At 37.0% G+C, this 16,857-nt stretch overlaps 1 protein-coding gene across 9 annotated transcripts in view; it reads left to right on the top strand.

Moving 5' to 3' along the window:
• The window catches only part of plch2a (phospholipase C, eta 2a), a 67,778-nt gene that overhangs the window by 35,313 nt on the left and 15,608 nt on the right, over positions 1-16,857 (top strand). For all 9 annotated transcript variants that reach the window (XR_003674464.1, XR_003674465.1, XR_003674463.1 and 6 more), the window contains exons 12-16: positions 311-409; positions 8,689-8,786; positions 9,257-9,345; positions 11,782-11,964; positions 15,355-15,462. Coding sequence is in view for 6 of the 9 variants with exons in the window: in XM_028452437.1 (XP_028308238.1) it covers positions 311-409; positions 8,689-8,786; positions 9,257-9,345; positions 11,782-11,964; positions 15,355-15,462 (577 nt within the window). In the remaining 3 variants the exon portion in view is untranslated. The remainder of the gene's footprint in view (positions 1-310; positions 410-8,688; positions 8,787-9,256; positions 9,346-11,781; positions 11,965-15,354; positions 15,463-16,857) is intronic.

Raw genomic sequence — 16,857 nt, 5'->3', positions numbered from 1 at the left:
TATTTTTCAGGATTCTGACTTTCGTGTATTTTTTTTGTTTTTATGTGTTTTGGGGTCGTTTTGTGCGTTTACTTTGCCCACGTCTAACTTTGAACTTGTGTCCACACAAAGAAAAGTTGTAAGTTTATGTTACTTTCTCATGTGTTGGTATTACTTTATCTATGGTAATTAAATGTGAAATGCTGCTCCCTGAAACATTAAAAAGTCCAATTCTTTTAATGTATCTTTGCAGTCGGCCCTAAAATTCTTTATATAAACATCCCTGATATTCTTTCTTCAGTATGAAATTCTGTCTGTTTGTTTGTTTCAGGGTCAAAGTGATGACAGTACAGACACAGCAGATGAGATTTGTCCAAGCAGCACCAAGTATGCAGGACGTTTATTTATGAGGAGCATCTCCAAACGCAAGGTTGGTCTCATCTTTATCGACTTTTCTTGCACATTTCCTCTGATGTCTTTGACAGTGAAATCTGTGTTTTAACTTTTAAAAAAAGTCAGTCATCCCTTTAAAGGAGCATATAGCAGGATTTGAGAAAAAATAAACATTCATTTTAAAAAATTTTTTAATGCTACTGGGTGATGAAGCACTCTAAACCAAAGAGATTGAGTCCACACATTTCTACATGTTGCCTTTAAGGGAATATATCATGCTAAATCCACTTTAGCCCTTAAATGCATTTTGATGTATATTTAGATTGTTTAGAAGTACAGAAAAGTTCAAATTAATCTCTTCAGGTGCTCCGTTGATATCTTTATGTAATGTTTTGGTCATATTTTTCAATCTGTTTCGATTTTTCAATTCTCTATTACGTTTTTTGAACAATAACGTCACAATATTTGCAGCGGAACTGCCAAATTAGTACATCGACTCCAGGCCCAACATTTCGAGCAATCCGCCATTTTAATTTCTCGCTGCGATTTTGTAGTCCAAGCTCAAGGATGCCGAAGTTACGAGAGGATAAGTCAAAATGTTTGGTTGTTGGATGTAGTAACCCACACGCTTCATTACGTCTCCCAGCATCAGAACCTTTTCAAAGTGCCTGGTTGAGTTTTATTTTTATGGAAATGTACCCACATCTGTGGGTAAGGTCATTTTTGTGTGCGCGAAGCACTTCAAGGATGACTGCTTCTGCAACCTCCGCCAGTATAAAGAAGGATTTGCCGAAAGACTTTGTCTGATTGAGGGTTCAATTCCTTCTATCTTTGGAGCCGACGAACAGAGCACTTTGGTAAGCTGTAAATAACGCTAAAAAGCGTGATAAGACATACCTGTCATTGTTTTGTTAGCATTAGCAGTTGCACCGTCTTCAGACTTCATATGTTAGCGCTGTGTGCTCGTTTTAGTTCCTTGATGATATGGCCTACGTGATTTAATTTAAGTCTAAAGTTTTCATTAGTCATTATATTTTGCCGTTTTTGTCTCCGAAAAGACTGTACTAAAATGCATTTTGTGACGTTAGCTTGGCGCTAGTGTTAGCTCGGTGCTTGTGTTAGCTCACTTGTTCGGGTTCTGCAGGTTCATCATCTTCATTTTCATCTCGCTCCGCCGGGTCCGACTCTGGCTCGAACATGTAAAGCTGGATGGACAAGTCTTCTGTTGTTGACATTTTGTAAATAACCTCTGAATAAAAAGTTTCTGAGCCGCTAGATAATCGTATCTTTTCTATCAAACTACAAAAATGGCCGAACAGGGTGGAGTTGAACCGAGTATCACCTCTGTAACCTGGAGAGGGGGCGGGGTATGAAGTGTCTCATTTGCATTTAAAGAGACCGCACCAAAACGAGTTGCTCTCAGAAGCACATCAGAAAAGGGGTAGAAAAGTGGCCTGTGGAGCTATAATAATGAGGAATTCAGACCCAAGCATTGCAGTTCCGCTTTATATAGACCACAACTGTATGATTTATATGTAAAAAGGAAGGATTTAAAACCATGATATGTCCCCTTTAAAAAGATTGCGATACATTTTGTACTGCTGTTATGGTTATGAACATAGAAGACGAGCACAGTGTACTAAACTACTGTTTGGTTCCACAGTCACATGAATGGCAAGTAAATAAATAACCGCGTCACAGTTGGAGGGTGGATCGAGCCACATTTTTTTGTACGAGTGCGACCCAACAGTGAAAACCTAATTTTTTTTCTCAAAGAAATTTCATATTTACGTTTGTTTTAGTGGTAAGCACCGATTTTATTAACAAACAACTGCAAATGTCAATATGAGAAAAGAGAAAATAAAACAGGGTTGCAGTGCACGTAAGAGACCAATCGGATCTATTTATATAATCCATGTATCAAAGATGAGGATAATCCATGTTATTGTGCATAAAAAGGAACATTTCAACGGTGTATTCCTTTAAAATTGTCCTCTGCTCCATTCTCCCTGCCCAGCGGATCAAAGCTGCTGCTTCAGCAGCAAGAAATGAAGAATGCTGCTGCAAACAACACTATTTGTCCTAACCCGAACACAAGTTCTAAATATCTGTCTGAACCCGACCCGTACAGCGCCGTCGGGCCCAGTCAGGGTTTGGTCGCGTATCCATCCCCTTTCCACAATATCAGCTGTGCTCTGGTCATAAACAAACAGCTGATGCTTGCCCCCCCTGATGGCTGCAGTTACACTGACCACCGTGGTGTCACTATGGAGTCTGATTTCTAGATCCTGCCCTATGCTCCTTTAATTATACCTGAACCAAAAAACTTCCTTTACAAATTTACAGTTTGTTACTAAATATGTGTTTGTTGGTAAGAATTACTGGGATCTTCCTGAGCAATTCACGTTTTTTTGTTGCCTGTTGAATTACTTTCCTTCCTATGTGTGATGTATCACTCCAGTAGGTCCAGAACCTCCCCCACCCTCCAAAATTCCAACAAAATGGATTAAAAATGTTATTCTTCTTCAAAACATAGAAAAATGACATAAAATGTGCAATCACGTATGAGTGTAAGGAAAACATATTTTTCTATCCTCCCTTATATTTTGATGGGTAATTTATGTCGTGAATTATTTAGTTAAAGGTTTAAATTTATATTATAAGCAATGTTTGTTAAAGGTAACTTTAGTAATGTGAAAATATCTGAGTTTATTGATTTATAGAAACTAGTGCAGTGCCCGTAGGAAGTATGTAATGTTATAGAAAAGTGGGAGGTTAAGTAGCTTTTTCATTTATGGCCAAATGAGGTTGTGTTTGAAGGTGAGACGTCAGGGACATTTAGGTTTGTTGTGAAATGTATAGAGTTATAACTAGTGTTTTCTTTTTTTAAAAACTTTGTTTTTATTTGCAATTCATAACATACAAACAACTTATAAATGTAAGAAAACAAATTAAAAAAAAATAGTAAAAAAAAATATATAATACATATAAAAAAGGTAAACAATTTCATAGGCATTTCCTGGGTGTATTCTCGTGATGTAGTTAATTGTTGATGGCATAGTTTCTTTGTAAACGGTCCACTTCTGCCAGTTCTTTTCATGGGTATGTACTTTAAGCTTTAGTTGGTAAGTCAACTTTACCATCATGTAGATGTGCTGGATGATCTCATTCCACATTGTACCAGTTTCTGGTTATAGCTTTTTTGCTTGCCATCAATAAAATTTTAATCAGATACCTATCATTTATTTGTACACCATGTTCATTTTTTTCCAGTTACATTACAACACAGTTATTTGGAATAGCATAGCCCATTATGTCGTTTATGGTGGTGTTCACCATCTTCCAGAAAGGTTTTAGCTTAGCACAGTTCCAAAAAATATGTGTATGGTTACTGTCTTGATCATCCCACTGTCTCCAGCATGGCTGAGGGATTTTCAACTGTCTGCTCTTGATCTGTGGAGTTATGAAGAATCTAGTAAGATTTGTCCACCCAAACTCTCTCCACATCTGTGAGCAAGTGGTAGTGCTTTGGTTAATACACATTTCATATCATTCATCATCTGAGATCACTCTAACTCTGATTCCCATTTGTTTTTATTGTAGAGTGACAAGTTTGTTCTGTTCTCCCCTCATTCTTTGTAGAAAGCTGAAATGACCCAAAATTTACCCTGTTGATAAGAGTCTACAATAATTTTGATTATACAGTCCAGTTTTAAGATACATTTTGACCTCTTTCGTACGATTGTCTCGGATTTGTAAATAAATGTAAGAAATTTCTATTTTGTAGTCCAAATTTTTCTTTTAAGTCTTGAAAGCTCATGCACTTCCATCTTTGAGGATGGTAAAGACAGCTGTGATACCTTTCTGTGTCCATCTTTTAAACCTTAAGTTTTGTACACCTGGTAAAAATTTAGGATCATATGCAACCCAATTTAGTATCTTTCTCTCTGTTTGTAAATTATATTTCTTAATTACCTCCTCCTAAATGTTCAATGGGAAATGTGTTATCTGGTCTAATCCCTGTTTTATAGTTTCTGTTTGTTCTTTGCTACCTAATAGAGCTGGCTTTTGTATGTCCATAACTTTAATTTCTACATCTTTTCATCTTGCTTTGTACTCTGATGAGCACCATCAAGTTAAGGGTCTCAGTTGTGCTGCATAAAAGTATTCCTGGTAAAGACATTCCTCCCTTACTCTTTGGAAGCTGAAGAGTTGTGTACCTTATTCTGGGCTTTTTACCATTCCAAACAAACCTTGATATGGTTTTGTCCCAGGAATTGAATATGACTTGCGGTAATGGTATCGGTAAAGAATGAAACAGGTTTAACAGTCTTGGGACAAGATTAATTTTAACTACCTTGATTCTAGAGCTAAAATCTAAGGAGAAGGTTGACCACCTCTGTATATCTTTTTGAATGCTTTGCTTGATGACATTATAGTTGGCCTCATATAGTTTATAAACAACAGCCTCGTCTAGTGCCTCTTTCCAATGTTATCTGATTTGACAGTTGTCCATTCACTTTAATCCTGGCAGTTGGTTCCTGATATATGCTGTTAATAAGTTGTATTGATAATTTGTTTAAAACTAATTTTTCGAGTACTAGCTATAGAAAGGTCCATCTAACGCTATCAAAAGCCTTTTCTGCATCAAGTCTAATTAATGTAGCTTCAGTCCCCTCCTTTTGAATATGGTCCACCATATGAAGTGTTCAACTATTGTGTTTTCATATATTTTGGCTTTTAGCAAGGACACTGTAGGGAGTTGAACCCCATTCCACTAATGTGAAAGTACCACTACCGGTGCCTTTGGCTTTTTTAGCCATTTGGAAAAAGCAAAAACAGTAATGCAACAGCATTATATTCGAAAGTGTTTTGAAGGCAACAGATTTCTGTTTTGAGGATAATGGGTAAAGGGTATGTATGGTCGAATATTTTAATATGTATGAATTTGCTATCCATCACGGTTATGCTGTTGCATTTGTGTTAAACACAAACACAAAGTATGTTTAAACAAACATGTTAAGTTTTAAGTAATTTGTTTTACGACAGAAATTGGTTAGGTAGATAGAGAATGATGGCTGTTGTAGCACAGTGAGAAATTGTTCAGTAATGGTGAGGGTTAGTGTTAGATGAAATGTCATATTCATGCATGTAACAAAATGAGAGTAATTAAATCATTATGCATGTCACATCATGCAAGAGCATACACACACACACTTTCACAGACACACACACACACAGTTTTACATTGAGTAGTACCTAATTCTAGTGATGTCGGTCACGAACGAACCAGCTGTTTTGCTCTCTTATTTTTTTCTTCAAGCCACATTTGATTGGTCAATATGTGTGTTTCGTCTCTGTCTGCACTGAGCAGAGGGGGGAGGGGCTATGGTGTTACATTAGTTTAAAAAGCCACATGCGTAAAAACAACCTCGCGCATAAAACCCTTAGCGAGCGGGCATGCGCTCGCGATCCCTCTGAGGTGAATTCTCGCGCGCGTTTCCATGTGCCGTCACCATCTGCACGCTCTCGGTAACCCCATGCATGCTTGACATCACTTCCTACTTGCTTGAATGTGAATTCAGTGGCTACTCTAGTGTGCAGAAAAATCAGTTTACCCCCCAGGATCAACCCCTCAAAACTGAGGCACTTGGTTTTTCTCAAAGCCAATCTTCACTGAAGAAGAAAACTCCGGGCGTCCGTCGACTCAGGAGGTGGGGCGTGGGGGTGGGCTCTCCACTGATTGGCTCTGGTGCACACGTGACTGTGGTGGCTCTGGTGGACAATTTTTATGAAATAATTTATTAACGGAATCATTGCATGCCAAACAAATTCGACGTCGCACACCCTTGAACCAAGCAGCAGCCATGTTGAAACTCTGAGGTCAGTCAGATACTGATCCGCAGAGATATTTGAGGAGCACACACACAGACAGAGATTTCTTGCTTTTATAGGGGGATTACCGTATTTTTCGGACTATAAGGCGCACTTAAAATCCTTTAATTTTCTCAAAAATCGACAGTGCGCCTTATAATCAGGTGCGCCTTATGTATGAAATTAATATGTCAAAATGTTTTAGTACAACTTTGATAAACTATGAAGCTGCACTGCTTGATGGATTTTTGGCGCTTTAGGGCTACCGTAGTCAGGTGCCTCGCGGAGTGATATGTACCAGTACTGTGCTTCAACATACTGAACTGAAAAAGTGAGTGTATTGTTCTGTATTTTATGTGTTAAACCTGTACAATGTTGAGCGTTATTGTTCATGAGTTGAATAAAGTTTGACTTATCTGACTATTTTGTTTTGCTTAACGCGTCTTAATAATAATAATAATAATAATAATAATAATAACAAACCTTTGCGCCTTATAGTCTGGTGTGCCTTATGTATGAAAATAGGCCCAGTCAGACCCATTCATTGATGGTGCGCCTTATAATCCGGTGCGCCTTATAGTCCGAAAAATACAGTAAGTAATAATTGGTTAAAATCATATGCTAAGAGGAAAGGTGTCTTAGCTTTTATTTTGGAAAGGCTCCCAGAAATCTTATTGTTGTTTATGGGTCTTATGCCCCAAAGCAGGACGAACCAATCTTCTCTTTCTGTTAGCTTTAGGTACAAGCTGTTCCACTAAAGAGCAGACAGTGAGAGAAATGGACAAACTTGGTTAGAGTTTTTAGAATAAGGAGAGTTTCAGATACACAGGGGTGTGACATGGTAGAAAATGAACAGAGCGTTCCCCAAGGAAGAGTGACATCATTTGAATTTGAACTAGCATGCTCCCACTCTGTTTTCTTTGGAAATAGTTGAATCACTGAAAGTGATTTCACGGTTCTTGCTAGATTTGATTGTTTATTATACAGTAGGCAACCCTGCTCCCTGCCTGACTCTTTATTATTGTTGTGTCACAGAGCACAACAATAATAAATACTAAAAGAGAAAAGGAGAGATCTAAAAATCTCTCTGCCACTAGATCATTTCTGCATTTTAAAATGTTTTGTTTATAACAAACCTATTATAATTGTGCAGCTCTAATCAAGACTACATGAAAGTATGAGATTCAGTTTGGCTCCTCTCAAAGTAAATGTACAAAATTACTCAAAAAACACAACATTTTCTAAAAACACAACAAACAATAAAAATAAACACAAAGAATGACAACAAAACATAAAGAATCACAACTAAACAAAATAAAAATATACACAAATATACAGACAAAATTGAACTAAAACTTTTCCCTAAAACACAAAATGACAATGGATATTCACAAAATGACAGGAAAATACACAAAGGAAAAACATAATTATTCCAAAAACACACCAGACAACAAAATAACATAAAGAACAACAATATTTTACAAAAATGTTGAACAGAAATATAAAAAATTATTCCAAAAACACAACAGACAACCAAAATACACAATAATAGCAGATAAATATATACAGGACAGCAAAAAAATACACAAAAACAGCAAATAAATATTCAAAACAACTTACACAAGGGTTTCAAGGGTACACAAAAATGACTCCAAAGACACATTATGGCAACAGAAATACACAAAATTATCCCAAAAACACACCAGACTAAAATAAATACAGAGAATCATGACAACTTACAAAATTACACAAAATGGCAACAAGAATGCACCAAATTATTCCAAAAACACAAAATGACAACAAAAATACAGAAAAATAACAGATAAATATATACAGAACAACAAGAAATACAGAACAAGAAATACAGAAAAATATACAAAACAACACAGAAACAGAAATACACTAAATTACCCCAAAAACACACCAGACTAAAAAAATACTGAACATTATAAAGAACAGCAACATACAAAAAAAGATGTACAAAATGATTGACATTAAAAATGACAGTTTAGGGCTGACCTGTAGAAGCATATCCCTTATTGTTGCAAGTTGTAAAGCAAAAGTGTGTCTCTAATGGAAACGTAATTTTACATCTCTTTAAATGATCTATTTTACTTTGTTTTTTAGTTTCTGCTTCTGAATACAAGAAAGCTGCTGTCAGTGATTCTTCAAGTGTTGATGGTAATGCAGTTGCTTTGAATGCAAGTTATCCAATTTAATGCCTAAATGAATTAGCCTGAGTTGCATAAAACATTCTTTTGAGATTGATGAGTTTAAAACTAGAATCTAATTGCATTAGATGGTGCGACCCTTTTTATGATCTTATGTTAGCAGCATTTAAGCAGCATATCGATGGTTTTTGGGCTTCAATCCGGCGTGGTTTAGCTTTCAGCTCTGCAGTAAGCCTATTAATATGCACTTTTTCACTGACTTTCTGTGCAGAAAAAGGCCGCCAAGCTAAAGAAGAATTCCAGCTTTGAGGACACGGAGGCAGAACCAGAGAGCACTAGTGCTTCTCGTGCTGCGCTGCATCACAACAAGTAGGCCACAGCTTTTTTATATTGATCACATGCAACACAGGGACTGGTATTTCAACCTGCATTGTAGATTTAAATGTTTTGACCTGGAGCTGCAAATATAACTTAGTCATGTCTTCACATTTTAGCCTCTTGTTTGTTACATGCTGATTCTGTCCTTTAACGCACACTGCTTTTGGTTTTTGTTTTCTTGAAAATGTGTCTTGTTGAAACGTACAGTATTTAAAATAGGCTCATACAATTAGTTATTTGAAAAAAGAATTGAGAAATATTTCCACACAATCCCTGATGTTAATCACAGCAGGTGAATTTAAGATGATTTATTGGTTACCTATAGATTTGATAGTCTGGTGTTATTATGTTTGTGCCTGTAAAGGTAATTCTCTCATGACATTTAGCATCATTCCCTTGCTGCCACTGTCCTCAGCACACATCAGTGTGTACCTGGTGTTTCACCTTCTTTGATCAAACAGAAAGAAGAAAACCATGAAGCTTTCCAGAGCTCTGTCTGATCTGGTCAAATACACGCGCTCCGTGGGTCTCTCTGATATCGAGGCACAAGGTGAGCTGCTGTCTAAACTCTACTCAGGCAAAAATATTAAAGCTGATGGAGATGATTCTTTTTTTTTTTTATCAGATAAAGACATTGTGTATGGATCAATAAATCAAAGATCATTCACTCACAAACAAATGTTAAGGGTTGAAATTGCCGCTCAAAGGTTTGTTTTAATCTCCACTGTAAATACTCTCTTACATTGTTGGACACGTTTAATGTATTGCATTGTGGGATGTGGAGTCCTGTAGACGGATGCATAGAAGTGTTTTTCCTTCATTCTTAGTGATTATCTTTGATTATCTTATTTAGGATTTATTGATCAATAAGGCCTACACTTAAGCGCAGATTGTCTAAATGTTTAAGGCTATAAAAACGTGTGCAAATGTCACTACACGCACTGATAAACAGTCCACACCCCAGACAATCAGAATTGTGTCTGTCAAGCGCGCGACAAAGCACACCCAGTCCATTGACCTCTGATAACTATGTAACTTGTGGCACTAAATATCGGGAGGAGGAAATGCTAACACATTAATGCAACATGTGCAATCAACTTAATCTTTGCACGCATACATTTAGCTTTTCCCAAAGGCAGGTGGTAACTCATAGCTTTACACACAGATTAAGCTATATTGGGAGAAAACACAGTGAGAACGAAAAGAACAGATGTTTAACGCTCGAGATAGAATTTTTGGTCTGATAAAATTATTGATAAAACATTTTTAAAAATAAAACAATAGTTTATATTAACACCAAAATGCTCAATTAAATAGGGCGGTCCAAACTGCTTCTTCACGTGCACCAATTTGTGCTGCAAATTCACTGCAGCAGGTAAGGAAATGACACCTCCAAAGCATTTAGGCACACAAATGATTTACGCCCTTTATATAAAACCTAGTAAATATCTTTATCTGATTTAAAAAAAAAAAAAAAAAAAAAAAAAAAAAACTCAGCTCAGACCCTGTTTACTTGATGTTTTGCTTCTGTTCTTGTTTCCAAAAAAAAATCCACATTCACACGGTAATGTTTTAAAAATGATCTCTGTTTACATGAGAGTGCGGGAAACTTAACAAATTACATGCCAGGCCAATAGAAAGCGGTATGCTTTTGTAATTAACCAAAATAAGCACGATTATAAGCAGAGACACTTCCTCTGAACACAAGTAAGAGTAGAGCTTCAATCAGACCTACAAAGTTACTGCCGAACCGGCCCGAGGCCGACAGAAACCTGAATGGAGCTGGTCTCTCTTTAAACCCAAAGCCCATTTACTGCCCAACACCTTTCACATCCGTGCACACACATGTAGAATGATCCGTGGCAAGTTTTTTTGATAACTCAGTTTATTTATATAACTATAAACTATAAACATGACAAGTAGCTTCATGTGATGCTACACGCTATGTAGAGGTTTACTGCTGCTGTAAATCATGTGCTAGCACTGTTGTAACACACACAGCTCAGAGTGCTGTTCTCTGTGACACACACAGCTCCACAATGAGTCAAGAACAAGTGGTTTATACATTTTTTAACATCATGTATTCATGTACCAGAGAACAGTAGTCCATTCACCTCCTCCGCACCCATTTGTGCATCTTTCTTACGCTAATCCAAACAAATCACCAGACCATTTATTTACTGTGCAGCATCCAAGCCGAGCCCAATCAGAGTCCGTGTTAAAAAGATATAAATGAAGCCCAACCTCGAAGTAGGATTGCAGCACTGTGATTGTCGTCAGAACCTGGTGCAGGCGTAAAATATGTTTCCGCTGATTAAAGTGATGGTGAAGTGAATCAACACTTTGTTGGTGAAGTTCCGTTACATTCCAAAGACGAAGACAGAAGCATTTTCAAAAACTTCCACTCTGGAGCCTGTTTTTAAAGCATCAATAGGCCGTTGCTGTGTAAATGAACAGACAAAACACAAAAAAACTTTTGCATTTTTACAAGAAAATGTTCTTGTGTAAACAGGGCCTAATTTAATTGGTGTTTTCTCACCTTAACATTGTGTACGTAGAGAATCCCTTACGTCGACTCTCACATATTAACAAAGACACACATGCAAAATGCCAACATTACGTGCCTTCCCTTTGGATCACACATACACACACACACACACACACACACACACACACACACACACACACACACACACACACACACACACACACACACACACACACACACGCACCCACACGCACACACGCACACACTCTCTGTATAAATATATGAAGAAATGTTTTACAGTAATTTGTCTATTCAGGTCTTTTTTTGTCAATACTTCACAGGTTGTCTTTTCCAGTTGTATTTACAATTTGGTTCTTGAGGCACACTATTGACTCTGAAACAGTTGAATTTGTTACACACTCAGTTTAAGCACCTGAAAACCAAACACAATACACCATTAATTGAATTTTCTAAGTCCCTGTTTTGTGTCGGTGACAGCGAACTGCAGCTGGCAAGTGTCGTCGCTGAGTGAGACTAAAGCCCACCAGCTCATGCAACACAAAGTAACGTCCTTCATCCAGTTCAACCAGAAGCAGCTTTCCCGCATCTATCCTTCATCCTATCGAGTGGACTCTTCCAACTTTAACCCTCAGCCCTTCTGGAATACAGGCTGCCAGCTTGGTAAGAGTACGACCTTAGCTCACCTTCACAAAGAGCGATACCTGTTACCTGATCCTCACAAAAGCCAGTGATGCTCATTATATTTCTAGCAAAATAAACTGTAAAGAAGAGATGGACAGCTTTTATCACAGCGGGGACACAGAAATGTGATTGCATCTGATCGAGGGTCACATTATCAACATTCATGTCAGCATTTAGAATGATGACCAATCTGAGTACTAAAGGGGAAAACAACAAAGGGTTTGTGTATGTTTTCTGTCATTTTGTGTATTTCTGTTGTGATTTTGTATATTTTTCTAACAATTTGTTTCTTTTTTTGTCATGTTGTATACCTTTCTGTCATTTCGCGGTCTTTTTGTTGGCATTTGTAGTTTTCTATCATTTTAAGTATTTATGCTGTATTTTATTTGTTTTGTTTTTGTCATCTTGTGTTTTTTTGTCATTTTTTGTTATGTGTATTTTTTTTGAGTAATTTTGTGTGATATTTCTGTTGTTTTGTTGGTTTTTGAAGTCAATTTGTGTGTTTTTGTATTCATTTAGTCATTTTTAGATTCATTTTGGGCCTATACTGCGGAGTTAGAATACCTCTTATCACGCTAACTTCCGGGATTTAATCAGTGTGTGCTGTACTACGAAGCTGGCTTCGTAGTACAGCACACAGAAGCATATTGATTTAGCTTCTTATGAAGCTAAATCAATATGGTAATTTAGGCTGAATGACTAACCTTGTTGGGACCAGGTTTTGGTCTGGATAAGATCTGAGCAAATACTAAAGCCCCGCCTCCTGACCAATCAGATCTCTTAGAAAACGACCTGTCCAATAAAAGGAGGATCATTGTGAACAAGTTACTGTGTGGATCTAATGTGATACTGACAAGAGAGAATATTTAGACATCGATGCAATCCTTTCATTTACTGATGACATCCTGTAGGAAATATAGAGATTTTTATCTGATGGACTGAGAAAGTAGAATAAGTAAAAATAATTCAGCTGATAAAACCTGCGTTTATCGGGTGCTTTTAGACCAATAAATTATTTCATTCATTCATTCATTCATTCATTCATTCATGGACACGTTTTATTTCCGAGTCTGAATATGTGCTCAGTTTTCAGATAGAGTCCGAAATGGGCCCGTTGTAGGTACCGGAAGGTCGGTGTTTTCCCCCTTGAACACCTAAAATTTTATTTTGAAAATAATCTGGATATTTTATTCTGTGTCTGTGTACTACTTCCTGTCCCGCACTGGTTTATTTTTGTTAACTTTCTGCAGCACAGCTCCAGCATCCAGCAGAGATAGAAGTGCTGCGTATTTGCAGCAGCATGACTCAGCAGTGACAGTGCTGTGCTGGAGCCGATTCGCATGCCGTGGAATTTGACACATTGAAACTGGAAACCTGCTGTTATGCAGCAATTACGGTGCTGTTAGGCATCCAGTGGAAATCCAGGGTGACAGAGAATATTATCGTCCGTACATTCCACGGTCAGGACCCCTTAGCGGCCGAACACAACGGTGTGAAAAACAATAGCTGCCCATTTAGATGCCTGAACAAAACCACCGGAACACAAATGAAACATAGGAAATGTATAATAATCGCAAAAAAAAAAAAACATAATTACATTATGGCTGATTAATGTTTCTGTCGATCCAGTCCTTGTATTTTTTAGCGTAACAGGCACAATAAATTGACCAATAGGATCAAATGATACGGCCAGTTTAATATGCTAGTTACAGATATTGGTTTCTTTATTTTTGAAAGTCGGACCAAAGCATTTCATGTAATTCAAATATAGTTAGCCTGAATAAAATGCATGAAAGTGGAAGTAAAATCTGATTTTTTTTTTTTACACTTCATTGGGTAGATCTTATCACTAAGGTGGAGGTCAGGGATCTTGGGCTTGAAAAGAACTAGAGTGTCTGTTTATTCTTCATTTAGTCACTATTTTATGCATTAACACTCATCAATTCCTGCATTAATTATTTGCTGCTTTTACTGCAGCAACAGTGTTGTTTTTGGTCTGAATTATTGATTTTAATTCTTCATATTTAAAGAATTAATTTTCAATCGTGACATAAATTGCTCTACAGTTCTTTCGTGAATATGATTGGTCTGACGCTCCTCCTTTGTCATACGAGCATGCACGTAGCCAGGCTGAAATCAACTCGCTTAGCAAGTTGTAATCTAGATTTGTAGGATAGCTTCTGTCTGACTGAGAATATTTGGTTAGGTGAAGCCCAGAGATAAATCCAGGATATAAATATCTAGCTTCATAGTATAGGCCTTTTGTATATTGTTCTGTCATTGTGTCATGTTTGCTGTGTAATGTATAGTGTATCACAGCATTGTGGCTTACTCTATAAATATTTTTTACATGTGTACTATTGATTAGATCAATCAGCTGTGAAAGCTATCTGTCAAGCAAAACAGGCAAATAATAACACCAGGGTTCAACTCGTAGGGTGGATCACTTGGGCAACAGGCAGCCCGGGGGCCACATGTGGCCCTTAGACTGATTTTGTTCAGCAAATTTACCTCTAGAAACATACAAAATATACACTAATTAACCTCTAGAAACATACAAAATTGCAAAAAAAAAAAACCGAAAGAATAAAAGAACACAAAATGACAAAAACACACATAACAGAAAATATACATAATGACGACTAAAATACAGAAAAATTTCTCCAAAACCACAAAATGACAACAAAAATATGCAAAATGATAATGTATAGAAGACCAGAAAAATACACAAAACAATGATAAAAACATTAGAAAATTAGAGAAATTGTTTCCTGTGTTAATGATCAGATTACCGGTATTCATTATTCTAATGCAAACATGAATGTTGATAATGTGACCCTCAGATTCTATACAATCATATTTTGGTGGCTCTCTCTGTGATGAATGTTGCCAATTGCTGGTGTAAATATGTGTTGTGGCAATATGAATAGAACAAATAGGCAACTCTGTTCCAGCAAATTAGTTGTGCAAAACAATGACAAAGGTTCTGTATTTGTACTATCTGTGACAAAAATATATGGACAATATATGTGTGTATTTATTTACTCATGACTGTTCATCTCAAGTTGACACTCCACGTAGTGTTGTCTTTTCATGACAAATATACATGTTTATTTAAAATAAATGGATTATATTTAGAAAATAATCTAATTATTTAGAGAGTAGTGATTATTCTCGATTAATCTAAATTAATATTACAATATTTGACACAAGAAGCACCGTTTTTCCAATTTAAATGGATTTTGGTATATGACTGAATCAACGAGAGGTAAAGACTAACAGTGTAAGTCCTGCTGTTAGTTCTAAATAACTCAATAGAGATACTGACTTACTTTACATTTACCATGAAAATCATTGCTCTGTTTTCAGTTGCACTTAACTACCAGTCCGAAGGCCGGGTTTTGCAACTCAACAGAGCCAAATTTTACAGTAATGGCAACTGTGGCTACATTCTGAAACCTGCCTGCATGAGTGAAGGTAAGAATGAGTCAAACACGCGTTCTATTCTAATCCGTGTATCATTGTTCATTAATTTTTCATTATGTAACAAAAACATGAAAAGCGAAAAAAACACTCATTATTTGATATTTGTTTCCAAAACCAAAATGAAAAAACGCCTTGTTTTTCAAATTTAAGCTCTTTTGCTTCGGTACAGAAAACGAAAAACGGAAAACAAACACCATTATATGTTTTCTCCATTACCGATTGGCCAAAGTACGTGACCTGGGAGTGAAGCATTACCCGTGTCAGTTACCTGTCCGATAACACAAGCTGTGTCATGGCTGGACTGGAGGGATGTACGGAACACATTCCGAGATATCTTTAGCTCTGCAACACTTATGAGTCTCTAAATCCTCTGAAATGTCTGTGAGGAGGTTCTGTGCCCAACACCAGCTAAAGTGAAAAGGACACGTTTCAGATGCACAGTTGGAAGCAGCATCTTATCATCAATAAGCCTTTTCACACTCTGGAACTGTTCATGCGCGACCTGGGTGGGTCATAGGTCGAGAGGGATATACTGTAAATGTAAACAAGCTTGTCCACTCTGTGGATATTTCAAACTGAACAGCATTTTTAATGTTATTCCAGAGATCCAGGGTTTTCCGCCGATGTCACTTTCGGCCGATCCGAGCACTTTTAAAAACCGATGAGAGCAGCTCAGCAGCAGAATGGAAGCAAGGTAGTCCCCTCACCTCCACCCCTGGTGAATGAAATGGACTCTACCTGGGATTGATGCACATATCTGAGCACTTTTGTAAAACCGATTAGAGAAGCAGTATTAAAGAGACAAACCACCTCTGCTTCCACACTCCTCTCCCAAGCTTTCAACTTTCAATTGTTATGTATTTACTTTATTGTTGTTGGTTTCTTTTTCTGACTTGTGTAGTTGTTTTAACAACTGTAAAGTGTTTTTGAAAAGCGCTTATAAATAAAATGTATTATTATTAATATTGAAGGGACAAGCGATATTTCCGAGTGTGAAAAGGACAGTATGAGTTCTGACTTTGAAAAGATAAATTTACGAGGTCCACCATTCACTAACCAGGTCCTTGATTATTTTTATTAGGCTATTATTTTAATTCAATTTACAAATTTGAAGGAAGTGCACAAGATGGACAGGTGGATAAGAGAACTGGAATAACACCATCAGCTGAAACAGTTTGAAAAGTCGGGGAAAAATCTAAATTTTTAGCTTGTGTGCAGCGTTAGCTTTGACAGCTAACTCGGTCTTTCTGCCTCAGAGACCGATACTACGTTTATGCAAAAAATCTTTCAAGGAATCAACGCTACAACGGGAAAAATAATCTAAATCTCTGTCAGACTCACTTCCTACACCGTCAGTCATGGCGAGTTTATCCCTCTTGACCTTTG

This window comes from Gouania willdenowi, chromosome 7, assembly GCF_900634775.1.
Source record: "Gouania willdenowi chromosome 7, fGouWil2.1, whole genome shotgun sequence".
NCBI lineage: Eukaryota > Metazoa > Chordata > Actinopteri > Blenniiformes > Gobiesocidae > Gouania > Gouania willdenowi.
The sequence above is the reverse complement of the archived record's forward strand: the minus strand, read 5'-3'. Positions and strand labels throughout refer to the sequence as shown.